Below are 13992 nucleotides of genomic sequence, written 5' to 3'. Positions count from 1 at the left end.
ATGCCGCGGCTCAAAAAGTCCCATTCGCCCATGGGGAATGGGATTTACTATTCAACAGTTAGGATCATCCTTGTTCCATGGCGCGGTATTTGTGTGCGAATCCATGCTGGTTTGAGCATTACATACGTACGTGTAATGTACGCGTATTGTTCCCAAGAGCCAGTAGCTACAGAGTGGGTTCAAACATTTCGTTAAGGGGTGGTTTGGAAGAGAGAAACACATTTTCCCACCAATTTTGTATTGAAATAGAGGTTACAAGGATTTATATGTCAGTTATATAAAACAATCATTGAGTGGCTTTAAATTGTGAAATGGGAGGAATATTATCGCTCGGTAAAATCTGGACTTTTCCAGTTCACTCAGCTTCGCCTCGTGAATGAAAAAGTCCAGATTTTACCCTGCAATAAAATTACTCCCATACCAGAATGAGCCACTCAATATTTGTATAATTTTTCAACGACCCCTCGGGCCTTTCACATTATCCAACCCGTGTTGATTTAAAAATGGGTAGGCAAGACAATAATGTGAAAATGACTATCGTTCATCCTGTTACCTATGGCCTCATATGAGATTTGACTTGTGATGGACTTGACTACTTCTCTACATTGAAATTTTTTTTAAACCTAAAATATACAAATTTCAGTGCAAAATGTATAAAACACTATTTTAATACACGACTCATTGGAAAGACGGGACGGCAACTGATTTGCATAAAATCTTCGGCAAAGTGGATTTACCATTTAAGCATCTCTATACAATTCAATAACCATTAATTTATTAGGAATTTCCATTGAAAAAAAAATGTTTTCAGTATTGAAGCTCCTCTTAAGATGATTATTTTAATCAGTTTGGCAAAAAAAATTGATATGAAAAGCATCTTTTTCCATACAGACTCTGTCATGCTATACTCTGCACAATTTGTGGCTCAGGGGTATCCCCCCCCCCCCCCCGAATTCCTGAGATTCCAGTAACACAATTACCAACACAATTTCCAACACATATCTTGCTACATATATCTTGCTACAATTACTGTGTCCATTAGAGGGTTCTGTATGACATACAGACTCCTCTAATGGACACAGTGATTGTCAACATTGTCATCACAAGTCAAAAAGTCAAGTAAGAAGCCTATTGAATATATAGTAAACTGGAATGTAAACTGGAAGACTGCCATAGCCAAATGTAACACATCACCACGTGTGGGTTTCCATGACTTTCCATAATGGCGTGAAATTCCAGTAATTTTCCATGCTTACGGGAACCTGACAGAGTGATGCACCACTGTTTCAGCATGGAGGGAATTCTCAATTGGGAAAAAATGTTGCAACCTCATTCATTGCAAAAATAATGATAAGACATGAATCTGGGACTGAAATTTTTTTTCCAGTTTTGTTAGGAAATACTTAGAAAATTTACCTCGACTCTCCATACACTTTGCACACAATCGCGGAAGTGGCATCAGGTTGCAACATTTTTCCCCTCAATTGTCTAAGGAATTCATCATCGTCGGTTTTGAGGCCGTTATCCAGTCCGTTCTGGGTTGGCCTGCTTTCTCCCTATGGCTCCTCTCCACTTGGCCCTATCCGTCGCGTCCCTCGCATTGGCTCCCAGCAGAATTAGGAATTCCTGGTGAATTCCCCAAGGGGGGTGGTGGGGGGAGGGGTGTTCCACTTATGAACATCGCAAACATTGTTAATAATTTCCCATTGGCTATGCGCAAAAACACCAAAAACATTGGCAACGCTTGCCTGAGTGGAACGCATCCTTACTTGTAAAAGACTTGTGATAAACCCATTTCAATTTTGTAGGGAAAAGAATTTACAACTCGTTCCTGCTTTTTCTTGCATCCCCTCTCACCCTAATGCCCTTCGCGAGAGTATCAGGCTCCAGGCCTTGGATGTTGCGCAGGTCTTCCATGTACCGGACGTCGAACCTTTGTCCCTCGACATCCATGACCTCTTCCATCCTGAGCACATCTTCCTCGTCGGCCATGTTGGTTCCCGGCAAGGTGCGCCGATAGTGCAGGTTGACGCCATACAGGAACTTGACCAGATTGGGGTAGTTGAGTTCTCCTTGCCTCTGAACTGTGTATCCTGATGAAAGTGAAAACAATTAACAAAAACAGTTTGGTTAATTTTGTACATCTTCAAGTTTGAGAACAAGGGCCAAGCATAGAGCTATATAAAATTACTAGAGCGCTGACTCATGAACAAAGTGACGCCTGCTGGGCGCATCCATGTTTGTGCACAAACCTACATGTATGGAAAAACTCAAAATTTTGTACGTTTTTTGTACGGCTATTTGCATATCTGCGTTTGTATTCTATACAGGTGCGTTACCGAAGCCGATACGCCAAAAACCAAAACACACGATCAGCAAATGAGCGTTTCATTTTGCTCTACGCAAAACAGCGCAACGCCTGTGCGTATCCGCTGCAGATGATTAGCCGTGACGTGTTTTTTTTAATTAAAAACTGTCATGACACGCTTAAGTTGTTTGCGTACGCTCTACTTGTGCATTGCATTTAGAGTACACTCTCAAAATTCAATCCATATAATTTCATTGTTTTCTACAAAAACGCACATGAATTCAAAATGTCTGCCCCCAGGACAGCTTCAAAGCATCTCAGCGTGCAATAATGAGGAGTTAGCGCGCAAGAATGAGGAGTTAGCACTCTAGTAATGTAATATAGCTCTATGGGGCCAAGTTAAACGAGGCAACTTAATTGGGCCAAGGACAACCAAATGAATCAAAAGGCAGACGTATTGTAATACCTATGCTCTGGAAGGTATACTCAGTATCTTGATCTTCCGACCCGTACGAATCTACATATTCATCAGATACCAGAACTAGGAATCCTGGGATACCGAGGTCGTACTTCAGGGTCTCCAGGTACGAAGGATCTGGGTTACGTATCACACCAAAGTTGAAGTATCTCTTGTAGTGGAGGGCGATGGACTTAAAAACTGGAGGCGTTTCTTTATCTGTAAACCAAGAAAAATCAAAGTTGTTATCAGCTTTGCATGTATCCCACAAAATGAGCCTTGACCCTAACTCCCTAGGCCTTTTTGCTAGGATGTAACCTCAATCCTGCAAAATCCTCCAATTGGCCTCATGAAAAAATACCATATACAGTGCGAGTCAAAAAATTATACACTTTTAAAATTGGCCACAGTTTTATTCTGTAGCAATATAGATAAGATATTTTCATATGTACTTTTAGAGTAACTTTTCCTGCTTCTTTTGGTGACATTTCACTGGATTAATTTTAATGCATGACTGCACAGGAGACGATTAAAGGGTTTGGGTGAAATCTGAATTGCGCCAACTGGTCAGGGCTGGATAAGAAGGAGACAATTTAAAAGAACATTGTCTTGGTTTTGGTCATGGAATGCACAATCAGTTCAGATTTGTGGATCTTGCTTGCAAGAGTTTCAGTCGGCAAATCTGGATGACCTCCAGGAAAGGATAACTCGGGAAATTGACATTCTCAGACAAGACAGGGAGGTGATTCGCCGTGCTGTCGCAGGAACGATGTGCCAAGCCCAGCTGTGCAATGAACGAGATGGTGGCCATGTTGAGGACTAAGACACCCTGGAATTTAATTGCCTTTTTAATTTAATTTAAATGTTTCAAATAAACACGAAGTTTAAAAGCTAATGAAATCCTGTTTTGTCTCTTTGTTAGACAATGGTTGTGTTCTTTTAAATTGTTTCATGTGTACTAGACGCCATACAGACAAGTGTAAACAAGTATGCAAATGGCATGTGTCCCGCCCTATTAGCCTTTCAAAAGTGGTCGCAATGCGTCATTTACTACTCGTGAACGGAGTTCGTCACCATTTTCAAACACAGTTTCTCATGAACACTAGGCCCTACTGGTGGTTTTGAGTCTCCACAATTTCCAAATTGTCTTTAAACTTTAAAATGCACCTGTTATGAAGATTGCTGGGAATGCTGACGGGTGCATCATGTAGGAATCATAGAGAAAATTGTTAAGAAGCTGGGGGTCCAACTCGGTGGTGACCTCTGGCAAGCTATTGACTGCAATCTCTTTGGCCTCCCTAGGTGTCTGGACATCGGTCCATTTGGCCGTCTTGCCACCCCCGTAAGGGTAGACCCTAGCTGGTGGGTTTTTGCGGACATTAAAGTCCTGTGAATGAAAAAAAATAACATTGGACATTTTCTAGTTGTGTCACTTTTCAGGCTCAGGCTGTACTCTCTGATGGCTGAATCAAATGGATTAATTTGATGTAAAAAGTACACTATCATACCAACTTCCACCTTTTTGGGGGAGTTTTACATCGTTTCTCGATTAAATTCTTTACGAAAATTATATTGTGACGTTGAATAACTTGTTTTCAAAGAAGAAAATGTTTTGGACTTCATAAAGAGTATTATTTGTAATTTTGAAACGGTGGAAATGCTGGTAAATGGTTCTTAAGAAAGCCCACTCCTTGGGCCCTTTATCGCAAATGGTGTGGTCCAAAGAGCTGTGTGTGAAACTCTGGGTGGACACGTACGTGTTCGGGCTACACAGCCAACCGATCCCGTTGGCTCGGTGGTCGAGTGGTAAGACATCTGCACTAGAAAGCAGGAGGTCGTGGGTTCGTCCCACCCGAGAGATTTTTTCCAACTTTAACTCGGGAGGTAACACACTGAGTATAGAGTGTTTAAACGTCGGTGAAGGGCAAAAACCTAATTTGATTTACACTACCCTGACGCAAAATTCCATCTTATAATAGTTTATGCGGTACCCGCCGCTATGTACATCAGATTCGAACCAGCCAACCGATCCCGTTAGCTCGGTGGTCGAGTGGTAAGACATCTGCACTAGAAAGCAGGAGGTCGTGGGTTCGTCCCACCCGAGAGATTTTTTCCAAATTTAACTCGGGAGGTAACACACTGAGTATACTTGTTTAAACGTTGGTGAAGGGAAAAACCTAAATTGGGAATTCCTAATTATAGTTGGGACGATCCAAACTGTAGTTTGGATCGTCCCAACTATAGCTGGGGTATTAACACCTCTCTTACAATTTCATCTAACAGATCTTCCTGCTGTAGTCTGTGCACCATCCCGAACCAAACGATGCCCCGCAGTGATACGGCCAATGTCTTCCACTCTTTCTTCAGCATGCCATCCGTGAACAGGACAATCCATGGATCCTCGGCTTCCACAACCCACTCCTCAAAATTCTCTTCCGTCAGCTCAAAGATGTCCTTGTATTTCTCCTCTTCCGTGAACCCTTCTGTCCCCGAAGTGGGGTCAATGGTGATCGTCTTCTTGACGACGCGGTTAGACTGCCCGACAGCAGGGGTCACGAAGGCATGCCCGAGCAGTGCCAGGCAGATGAGGACGGGTTGCAGGGAACTGCCTCGGATAACTGGTTCACGGGGCAATGCCTTGATAAACTGCCACATCTTGCCGATGTCTGGTTCCGAGTTCATTCAAATTTGTCACATCAACAAGTGCATGTTAATTGTTCATTCCAAACTTTGCCAATCACTTGAAATGTAGTCTGGGAATCAAAAGGAAGAAAGACGAAGATGAAGTTTTTAATTTGATAAGAAAGGAGTTGATTTTTTGGGGGTTAACAAAGTTTCCAACCACCACCGGCCCCACTCCCACCTTAATGCCACTTCCTCATCATCAACATGATCAACAATGCAAAGTTATGTAGATGACTGGACTGCACTGCAGCACAGGGATTGCCACTGAAAATAAAATGTGATTTATGAACGGTATAGCTTCAGTAACTCCAGTTCCATTGCTCATCAGGAATTCAACATATAGACCTGGACCATTTTGTAGATATATTTTTTTATTGGATTTACAATCCAGATTCCATCAAACATACCTCATTAATGACATTATGTTTCATGGAATCGGTGTTGGGATTGTGATACAGATACAGAGAGTTCCATTTTTTTAGGGCCTTTTGGAAGTTTCTATATATCGTAGTTTTAGCTCCAGCTCCATGTCGAATTTCTGATGAGCAGTGAGCTGGAGTAACTCTAGCTTGAGTAACTCCAGCTCTAATGCCTATCGCATTGGGCATTAGAGCTGGAGTTACTCAAGCTGAACGTAAATGATCCCTTCATGTCATGGAACGGGTTACTCCTAGAACTATGATACTCCGCTCACGTGAGTCATGATAGTTCTAGGACTGGAGTAGGAACAGGTTTCAGAAAGAGTGTTGCATCTCGACACCACTGTCTCCATCATAATTATCTCAATGAAGGTCGGTCATTGCAGAAACGTAACTTGAAGAGACACGAATCTGGGACTGAGATTGAGAAACATTTGCAAATTTGTTAGAAAATACTTGGTCTTAAAAGTGCACTTGACTCTCCATAGACTTTGTACATAGGCAAAGAAAGTGGTGGCGACTGGACACTGCATTCCTTCCAAGGTTTCCACTTATTCCCATATTCCACTTTGTGCAACCATGCATGGAGAAAGGAATGCAAGTATATACTTTAGTTGTTGTACTCAATTCAAAATTAAACTGCTTGAACTAGGCTTAGCAATTGCAGGGCAGTAGCAGATACGACCTACCTAGCAGAAACTACATGTAGCAGGAAAGGTCGATATTATTTCTCAAACGCCACAGGTCGAACGCTGCATCAGCAGAAAGATCCGAAAGAAAATGGGTTTCGTACCACACGAGGGCGCCGTGCGAGGCTGGTTTAGACTTGATCAAGTCATTCACTGGCTTAGCGTTGATAATTTAGCCTGGAAGTGTTTCGTTATAAAAAAGTTTGTTGTGTGTTTTTCTTTATTATGTACAGGCTGATTTTAATTGTGGAATGTTTTACGTGTCCTTTTTGCCAAATTTATCGTGCTTTAATTTGTATTATTAGTTACGTCTGAATTAAGTGCATAAATTATTATCAATATTTCATGCAAGTTATATGGAGATGTAGAAAATTTCCGGCAAAGTAGTGCTTACCAAAATAATTCTCAAGCGTTCGGACCCGGTCCTTCTTCAGTGGTTTATTGTTCCTGAATCTTTTTCATGTATTTCTGTGGAGTTATAACAAATAAGTCGACCTGTTTTTGGCACTGGCCACGGAATAAATCTGCATGAGTGCATCGACCTGTGGCGCCTTGAGATGGTTTTTGTACATGGTTTATAAATCGACCTGTGGCGTTTGAGATGGTTTTTGTACATGGTTTATATGCATGTTCAGGCTCATCGACCTGTGGCGTTCAAGTTTGAGATGTTTTTTGTACATGTTTTTAATAAGGGAATAAATGTGTGCTCCGGAGGTTTTTATCACTCGTTTAATACCACTTAGAGTCTGGGTGCTGATAATTACCCGAGCCGGAGGCGAGGGTAATTATCAGCACCCAGACTCTAAGCGGTATTAAACAGAGTGATAAATACCGACCGAGCACATATTTATTCCCATTCATAAATACCTTATCCGTAAAAAAATATCAAATAATTCGTTCAAAAATCCCGATTTTGTTCAACAAGTTCACTTCATGCTTTTTGAAACATCCCTCTAGCAAAATAATGGAGTGTTCAGCTGGTGAGTAAGATGTAAACAACCCTTTTATGGAGATTGACGCGCGCGTAACATGTTCTGCGCGATGTCACGCAGAACGCACCTGGGGCGTTGCGTTTTGAATTTAGAACTATAAAATTCTGACTCGCTTGTAGTGTTGCGCATGCCTACGTGAGGATTGTGAACGTTCAACCAATGAAACGGTAAGAGGCACTTGATTTTTAGGAGTCCACATTTTATTGTGACACTGGAAAAGTGTTTAAGACCAGCTAGCCATGTCTTTATCATTTGTTTAAGACCGGCCACGTGACGGGCTCTCGACCAATAGGAATAGCTAAACTGTCTGAGGTATTTATGAATGCATGTTTATGCAAAATCGATCGGCCTGTGGCGTTTGAGATGGTTTTTGTACATGGTTTTATATATGCATGTATAGGCGAATCGACCTGTGGCGTTTGAGATGGTTTTGAACATGGATGCTTGTACAGGCTAAATCGACCTGTGGCGTTTGAGATGGTTTTTTGAACATGGTTTAGGCATGTTCAGGCTCATCGACCTGTGGCGTTTGAGATGGTTTTTGTACATGTTTTAATGCAGGTACATGATGTACAGGCAAAATTGACCTGTGGCGTTTGAGATGGTTTTGAACATGGATGCTTGTACAGGCAAAATCGACCTGTGGCATTTGAGATGGTTTTTGTACATGGTTTAGGCGTGTTCAGGCTCATCGACCTGTGGCGTTTGAGATGGTTTTGAACATGGATGCTTGTACAGGCAAAATCGACCTGTGGCATTTGAGATGGTTTTTGTACATGGTTTAGGCGTGTTCAGGCTCATCGACCTGTGGCGTTTGAGATGGTTTTTTTGTACATGTTTTAATGCATGTACAGGCAAAATTGACCTGTGGCGTTTGAGATGGTTTTGTACATGGTTTATATGCATGTATAGGCAAAATCGACCTGTGGCGTTTGAGATGGTTTTGAACATGGATGCTTGTACAGGCTAAATCGACCTGTGGCGTTTGAGATGGTTTTTTGAACATGGTTTAGGCATGTTCAGGCTCATCGACCTGTGGCGTTTGAGATTGTTTTTGTACATGTTTTAATGCAGGTACATGATGTACAGGCAAAATTGACCTGTGGCGTTTGAGATGGTTTTGTACATAGTTTATATGCACATACAGGCTAAATCGACCTGTGGCGTTTGCGATGTTTTTTGTACATGGTTTAGGCATGTTCAGGCTCAGTGGCATAGCCAGGAATTTTTCAGTGGCGCTGGGGGGGCTGGAACATTTCATGGGGGGGGGGGGGCTTCATGCAGGGGCGTCAATCGCTCCTCAAAAGTGTGGGGGGGGGGGGGGCAGACATACCTTGATCAGGACTGATGCGCTTGAAGCCTTTACGGCGTGGGGTTCGGGGCCTGCTTAAGGGCCCCGAACAAAAAATTGATTCTAGATGTTCTGTGGTGTGATCTGAAGCAATTTCTTACCATTTCCCTCCATGCTTTAACTAATATTTTCCTAGCAAAAGATAATTATTTGAACATCGTTTTCGAGGGTGGAGTCATTGAATCAGCTATCGGTATTCTGAGCTATAGGCGTGGGGTTCGGGACCCGCTTTAGGGCCCCGAAAAAATTGGATTCTCGATGCTCTGTGGTGTGATCTGAGGCAATTTCTTACCACTTTAACCAATAATTATCTTAGCACAAAAGATAATAATTGAAACATAATTTTTCTCAGCTAAAGGCATAAGAAAATTTTTTTAACATTGTTTTCGAGGTTGGAGTCATTGAATCAGCTACCAGAATTCTGAGTTTTAGGCGTGGGGTTCGGGGCCCGCTTAAGGGCCCAGAAAAATTTTGGATTCTAAATGCTCTGTGGTGCTATCTGAGGCAATTTCTGACCACTTTAACCAATATTTTCTAAGCAAAAGATACATTGTAGTACATAATAGGGCCCTGTAAATGAGACACGAGTTCAAAAATCCGGGGGGGGGGGGGGGGGGGGGGACATTTGATATTTTGTACCCCACCCTTCAAAAAAGTGATTGACGCCCATGGAGTCATGTAGATCAATGATAATTTTTTTAGAAACTCAAAATCTCAGTTGGGGGGGGGGGGGGCGACTGGGGGGACAAGGTTTCATGGGGGGGCCGTCGCCCCCCCCCCCCCCCCCCCCCCCCACTGAGATTTTGAGTGGCATAGCCACCGTTCAGGCTCATCGACCTGTGGCGTTTGAGATGGTTTTTTGTACATGGTTTAATGCATGTACAGGCAAAATCGACCTGTGGCGTCTGAGATGGTTTTGTACATGGTTTACACGTATGCATACATACGGGCTAAATCGACCTGCAGCGTTTGAGATGGTTTTTGTACATGTTTTACATGCACAGGCTAAATCGACCTGTGGCGTTTGAGATGGGTTTTGTACATGGTTTAGGCATGTTCAGGCTCATCGACCTGTGGCGTTTGAGATGGTTTTTGTACATTTTTTAATGCATGTACAGGCAAAATCGACCTGTGCCGTTTGAGATGGTTTTTGTACATGTTTTAATGCATGTACAGGCAAAATCAACCTGTGCCGTTTGAGATGGTTTTGCACATGGTTTATATGCATGTACAGGCTAAATCGACGTGTGGCGTTTGAGATGGGTTTTGTACATGGTTTATATGCGATGCATCGATTATGATAATGAGTAGACTGGATCACGTTTGTAAACACATGTGCATTTCGAACGATATTAAATAGAGAGTCGGGAACTAGCGCAGCTTTTTATGGCGGATACCAGTTCAGCTGGTTCCCGGTTCCTTTTACAGTTCGAAATGCACATGTATGTGTTTACAAACGTGACTCATTATCATAATCGATGCATCGCGCGCGCTCGGTAAAGGAATCGCACTCGGTACGGGGACCATCGAATGTACGCTGGGCATGAAGAAGAAATCGCGTTGTTCAAACATTAAACATGATAGGAGATTTAACGTGTTCAAGATCGCGAGGGAAGCTCTCCGAAATGAACGGAAAATTTCACTTTTTTTTCCGGATCGTAAGTAAACTTCAGTACAACCATCTTAATCATCGATGTCTACTTGTACCTCAGGTGGCATATCTAGTAATTTGGAGGCTGTTTTGAAGGTGAAATCTGATGTTTTTTTTGTTGGAAAATGTTGGTTTTTGGGATGGTGTTGTCCAGCTCGCGGTATTAGCTTGGACCCTACTATCGCCAGACCATGTCCCAATGTTAAAAAGGCGATAAGTTGGGTCCAAGTTACTCGGACTAAGTGCGACCCTATAAAGAGGGTTAGTATGCTTCTAAAGCAAAAAAACCCTACAAACTAGCCTAAATGTGAAAATCAAAATTTGGCAAAGTGCGACACGTCTTTGTACATGTGATGTGTGGCCTATGTAACGTTTACGGAGGCAGCCCAGTAAATAGGCCACATTTATGGGGCTGTTGTGCCCATTCTTGAAAATCACACATTCTTAAGAATGTGCATGCATGCACATTCTTAAGAATGTGCAACTGGATCCTCGCCCATCTTCGCAAAAAATAACTCTTCCAGATTGAGCGCACATTCTTAAGAATGCGCGACAAGATAACGGTCTTGTCGATGCCGAGCACCGGCTGCGCTTGGCAAGTCTAGCTGCATTCTCGTTCACTGATTCTCAATAATTATACTGTTGCAACGCAAGGCGCTGAAAAAGTAGAGTGGATTATGATAAGTATCTATAGGCGTATTGATATGGGGGGGGGGGGGGGGACCGGGAAAAAATAAGAGACATAATAATCATGATAATACTAGTGGAAAGAATTCTGATTTTTTGGGATAATAAAAGCGGGGGGGGGGGGGGGGGGGGGGACGTAAGAAATGAAGAATGTGAAGAATGAGAATGAATACTGCGACATCCCATAGTGCTAATGCTATTCCCATTTAAATTGCCACAATTTATTGTTCACACCCCACCATTACGTCGCAGAGCTGGATTCTGTCTAGTCAAAAGAGCAATTTTGGCAGCTTCTGGACATCATTTTTTTTTTCGTGGCATGCATATGATACATACAAGGACTTGTAACTTGTCTAGCCTAAACAAAGCACTTCCCAGACTAGTTCCCAGTCCTCCGTTATTACAAAACTTCCCATAGTGGGCAGAAAAAAGCAATAATAACAGTTTAATTTGATTCAAATTATCGTAGTTATACGAGTTCAGAAGCATAGAACATTTTCTTTCCTCTAAATATAAATTGTTTCCCTTTTAACCGCTATACATTTCATTCAACATAATTATGTCGTGCAATGTTTGTTAAGATTGGGCAAAATTCATAAATTGTGCACGTGATATTCCCACCCAATCTTAAGAATGAGCGCTCATTCTTAAGAACGCGTGCTCGTTCTTAAGAATGGGCGCTCATTCTTAAGAATGCGCGCACATTCTTAAGATTGCGTGATTTCAAGAATGGGCACAACAGGGCTACACATAGCCCAGGTTGGACAAAGTCTTCACTGCAATACTAACTAGGGAGGAAAGGAAGTCCACCAGGCTAGGCTACACACTCACAGGCCTATTGCCATTGGAAATCCTGATGAGCATTTAATAGATAGGCCTAAATGACAACTAAATTGACATGCCTAAGAATCATTTGTTTGAACGATAATCACACCTTTTCCTGCTCCTGTAACCAACGCTCTTTTGCCATCAAACTTGACATCCATGCTTGACTGTCGGCTGAAAACGAACTTTCCTCAGCTCAGGTCGAGCCCCTTCTGATTCTCTCGACTAGTAGAGTACGCACGCACACGTTCACTGCACTACGCGGCGCGGTGCGGACCAGGGTGACCGTAAAGTCAGAGAGCCAAATTCTGCTAAATACACATCAAAAATCTGTCAGATTTATCAAAAAAACTGCCAAATTCACATAACTCGAAATACGCTATAAACACTTAAAATTACATGCAGATTTATAGTCGCATAAAGATGTTTATGAAATTATTAACATAGGTAAATTTCGGGCAAAACGTACGTTGATCCGGCCACGACAAATTCCGTTTCCCAGTGATAGATCGATCTATTTAGAAGTAGAACCATTACGCAAGGGTTTGTTTGAAAAGGATTGAAGCTTTTTTCAACAAATACGATTTTTGGTTCAAATTAGCTGTTTCTGTCAGAACCATTTTTGCAGAATTCTGCCCGGAAACAATTTGTACTCCACCCCCTGCAACCTTCCAAAACAAAATCCATTCTGTCAAATTTTTTGTCAAACTCTCATTTTTTTAACCAAAAATTCTGTCAAAGTTAGCCGAGAATCGGCTAAAACGGTCGCCCTAGCGCGGACCTTGGTTCACAGACGGGTTCCCACGGATCCTGGGGATGTGTAGAGCGCGCCGGCCGTGCACAGGCTGTACGCGTACAACCGGCTCTTGTACTTGTGGGTCGTAAAGTCCGACGCCGCCATAGAGGTTGCAGACCAGTAAATCGGTCCGAAATTGCCTACGCCGGCCAAATCACGATTTGCATGCCCTCAAAATCTTCGGTATTTGGGCATGCTTGGGCCATGAACTTGATGGTTTAAAAAAATATGGGGGAAGCCGTGCACAGGACTGTGAGCTTGTAGTTCCGTTCAATTTTAATGAATTGGGGCCCTTTAAAGCGCTCTATTTTACCATAACGTGTAGGCATCATTTTCAAAACGAACTGGGGGCATCATGTACCTATGTCTGGGGCTCACTCCAAAAGTTTCAAGTCTGAAGCCTTGCCGATTTGTCAGCTTGTTGGCCTATTCATCCGCCATCCAACAAGTTATAGTTTGTCAAAATCCATCCATGTGAGGTACCTTTAGACCGCGACTCATGAGAGCCATGTTGGCTGGCGCTGACAGCCCTTGCTATGGGACTTACTGCACAAAAACGAAACTGGGGGCATCATGTACCTATGTCTGGGGCTCACTCCAAAAGTTTCAAGTCTGAAGCCTTGCCGATTTGTCAGCTTGTTGGCCTATTCATCCGCCATCCAACAAGTTATAGTTTGTCAAAATCCATCCATGTTAAGGTACCTTTAGACCGCGACTCATGAGAGCCATGTTGGCTGGCGCTGACAGCCCTTGCTATGGGACTTACTGCACAAAAACGAAACTGGGGGCATCATGTACCTATGTCTGGGGCTCACTCCAAAAGTTTCAAGTCTGAAGCCTTGCCGATTTGTCAGCTTGTTGGCCTATTCATCCGCCATCCAACAAGTTATAGTTTGTCAAAATCCATCCATGTTAAGGTACCTTTAGACCGCGACTCATGAGAGCCATGTGGCTGGCGCTGACAGCCCTTGCTATGGGACTTACTGCACAAAAACGAAACTGGGGGCATCATGTACCTATGTCTGGGGCTCACTCCAAAAGTTTCAAGTCTGAAGCCTTGCCGATTTGTCAGCTTGTTGGCCTATTCATCCGCCATCCAACAAGTTATAGTTTGTCAAAATCCATCCATGTT

General features: G+C 42.8%; 1 protein-coding gene across 5 annotated transcripts; it reads right to left on the bottom strand.

Annotated features, from left to right (window-relative positions):
* Positions 1–1639: 1639 nt before the first annotated feature.
* On the bottom strand, positions 1640–12296 carry LOC119723083. 5 transcript variants are annotated; one of them, XM_038193589.1, is made up of 6 exons: positions 12174–12290; positions 6145–6286; positions 5034–5518; positions 3933–4152; positions 2775–2984; positions 1640–2093 (listed from the first exon to the last, which is right to left on the bottom strand). In XM_038193589.1, exons 3-6 carry the CDS (start codon positions 5445–5447, stop codon positions 1819–1821), a joined length of 1119 nt encoding a protein of 372 aa, XP_038049517.1. In that variant the 5' UTR covers positions 5448–5518; positions 6145–6286; positions 12174–12290; the 3' UTR covers positions 1640–1818. The 5 variants fall into 5 exon arrangements, with proteins under 5 accessions (XP_038049517.1, XP_038049516.1, XP_038049513.1 ...); XM_038193588.1 differs by lacking the exon at positions 12174–12290 and adding an exon at positions 6559–6651; XM_038193585.1 differs by lacking the exon at positions 6145–6286 and having other exon boundaries at positions 12174–12296.
* Positions 12297–13992: the final 1696 nt, after the last annotated feature.

Source organism: Patiria miniata, unplaced genomic scaffold (assembly GCF_015706575.1).
Source record: "Patiria miniata isolate m_02_andy unplaced genomic scaffold, ASM1570657v1 HiC_scaffold_16, whole genome shotgun sequence".
Classification (NCBI taxonomy): domain Eukaryota; kingdom Metazoa; phylum Echinodermata; class Asteroidea; order Valvatida; family Asterinidae; genus Patiria; species Patiria miniata.
The sequence above is the reverse complement of the archived record's forward strand: the minus strand, read 5'-3'. Positions and strand labels throughout refer to the sequence as shown.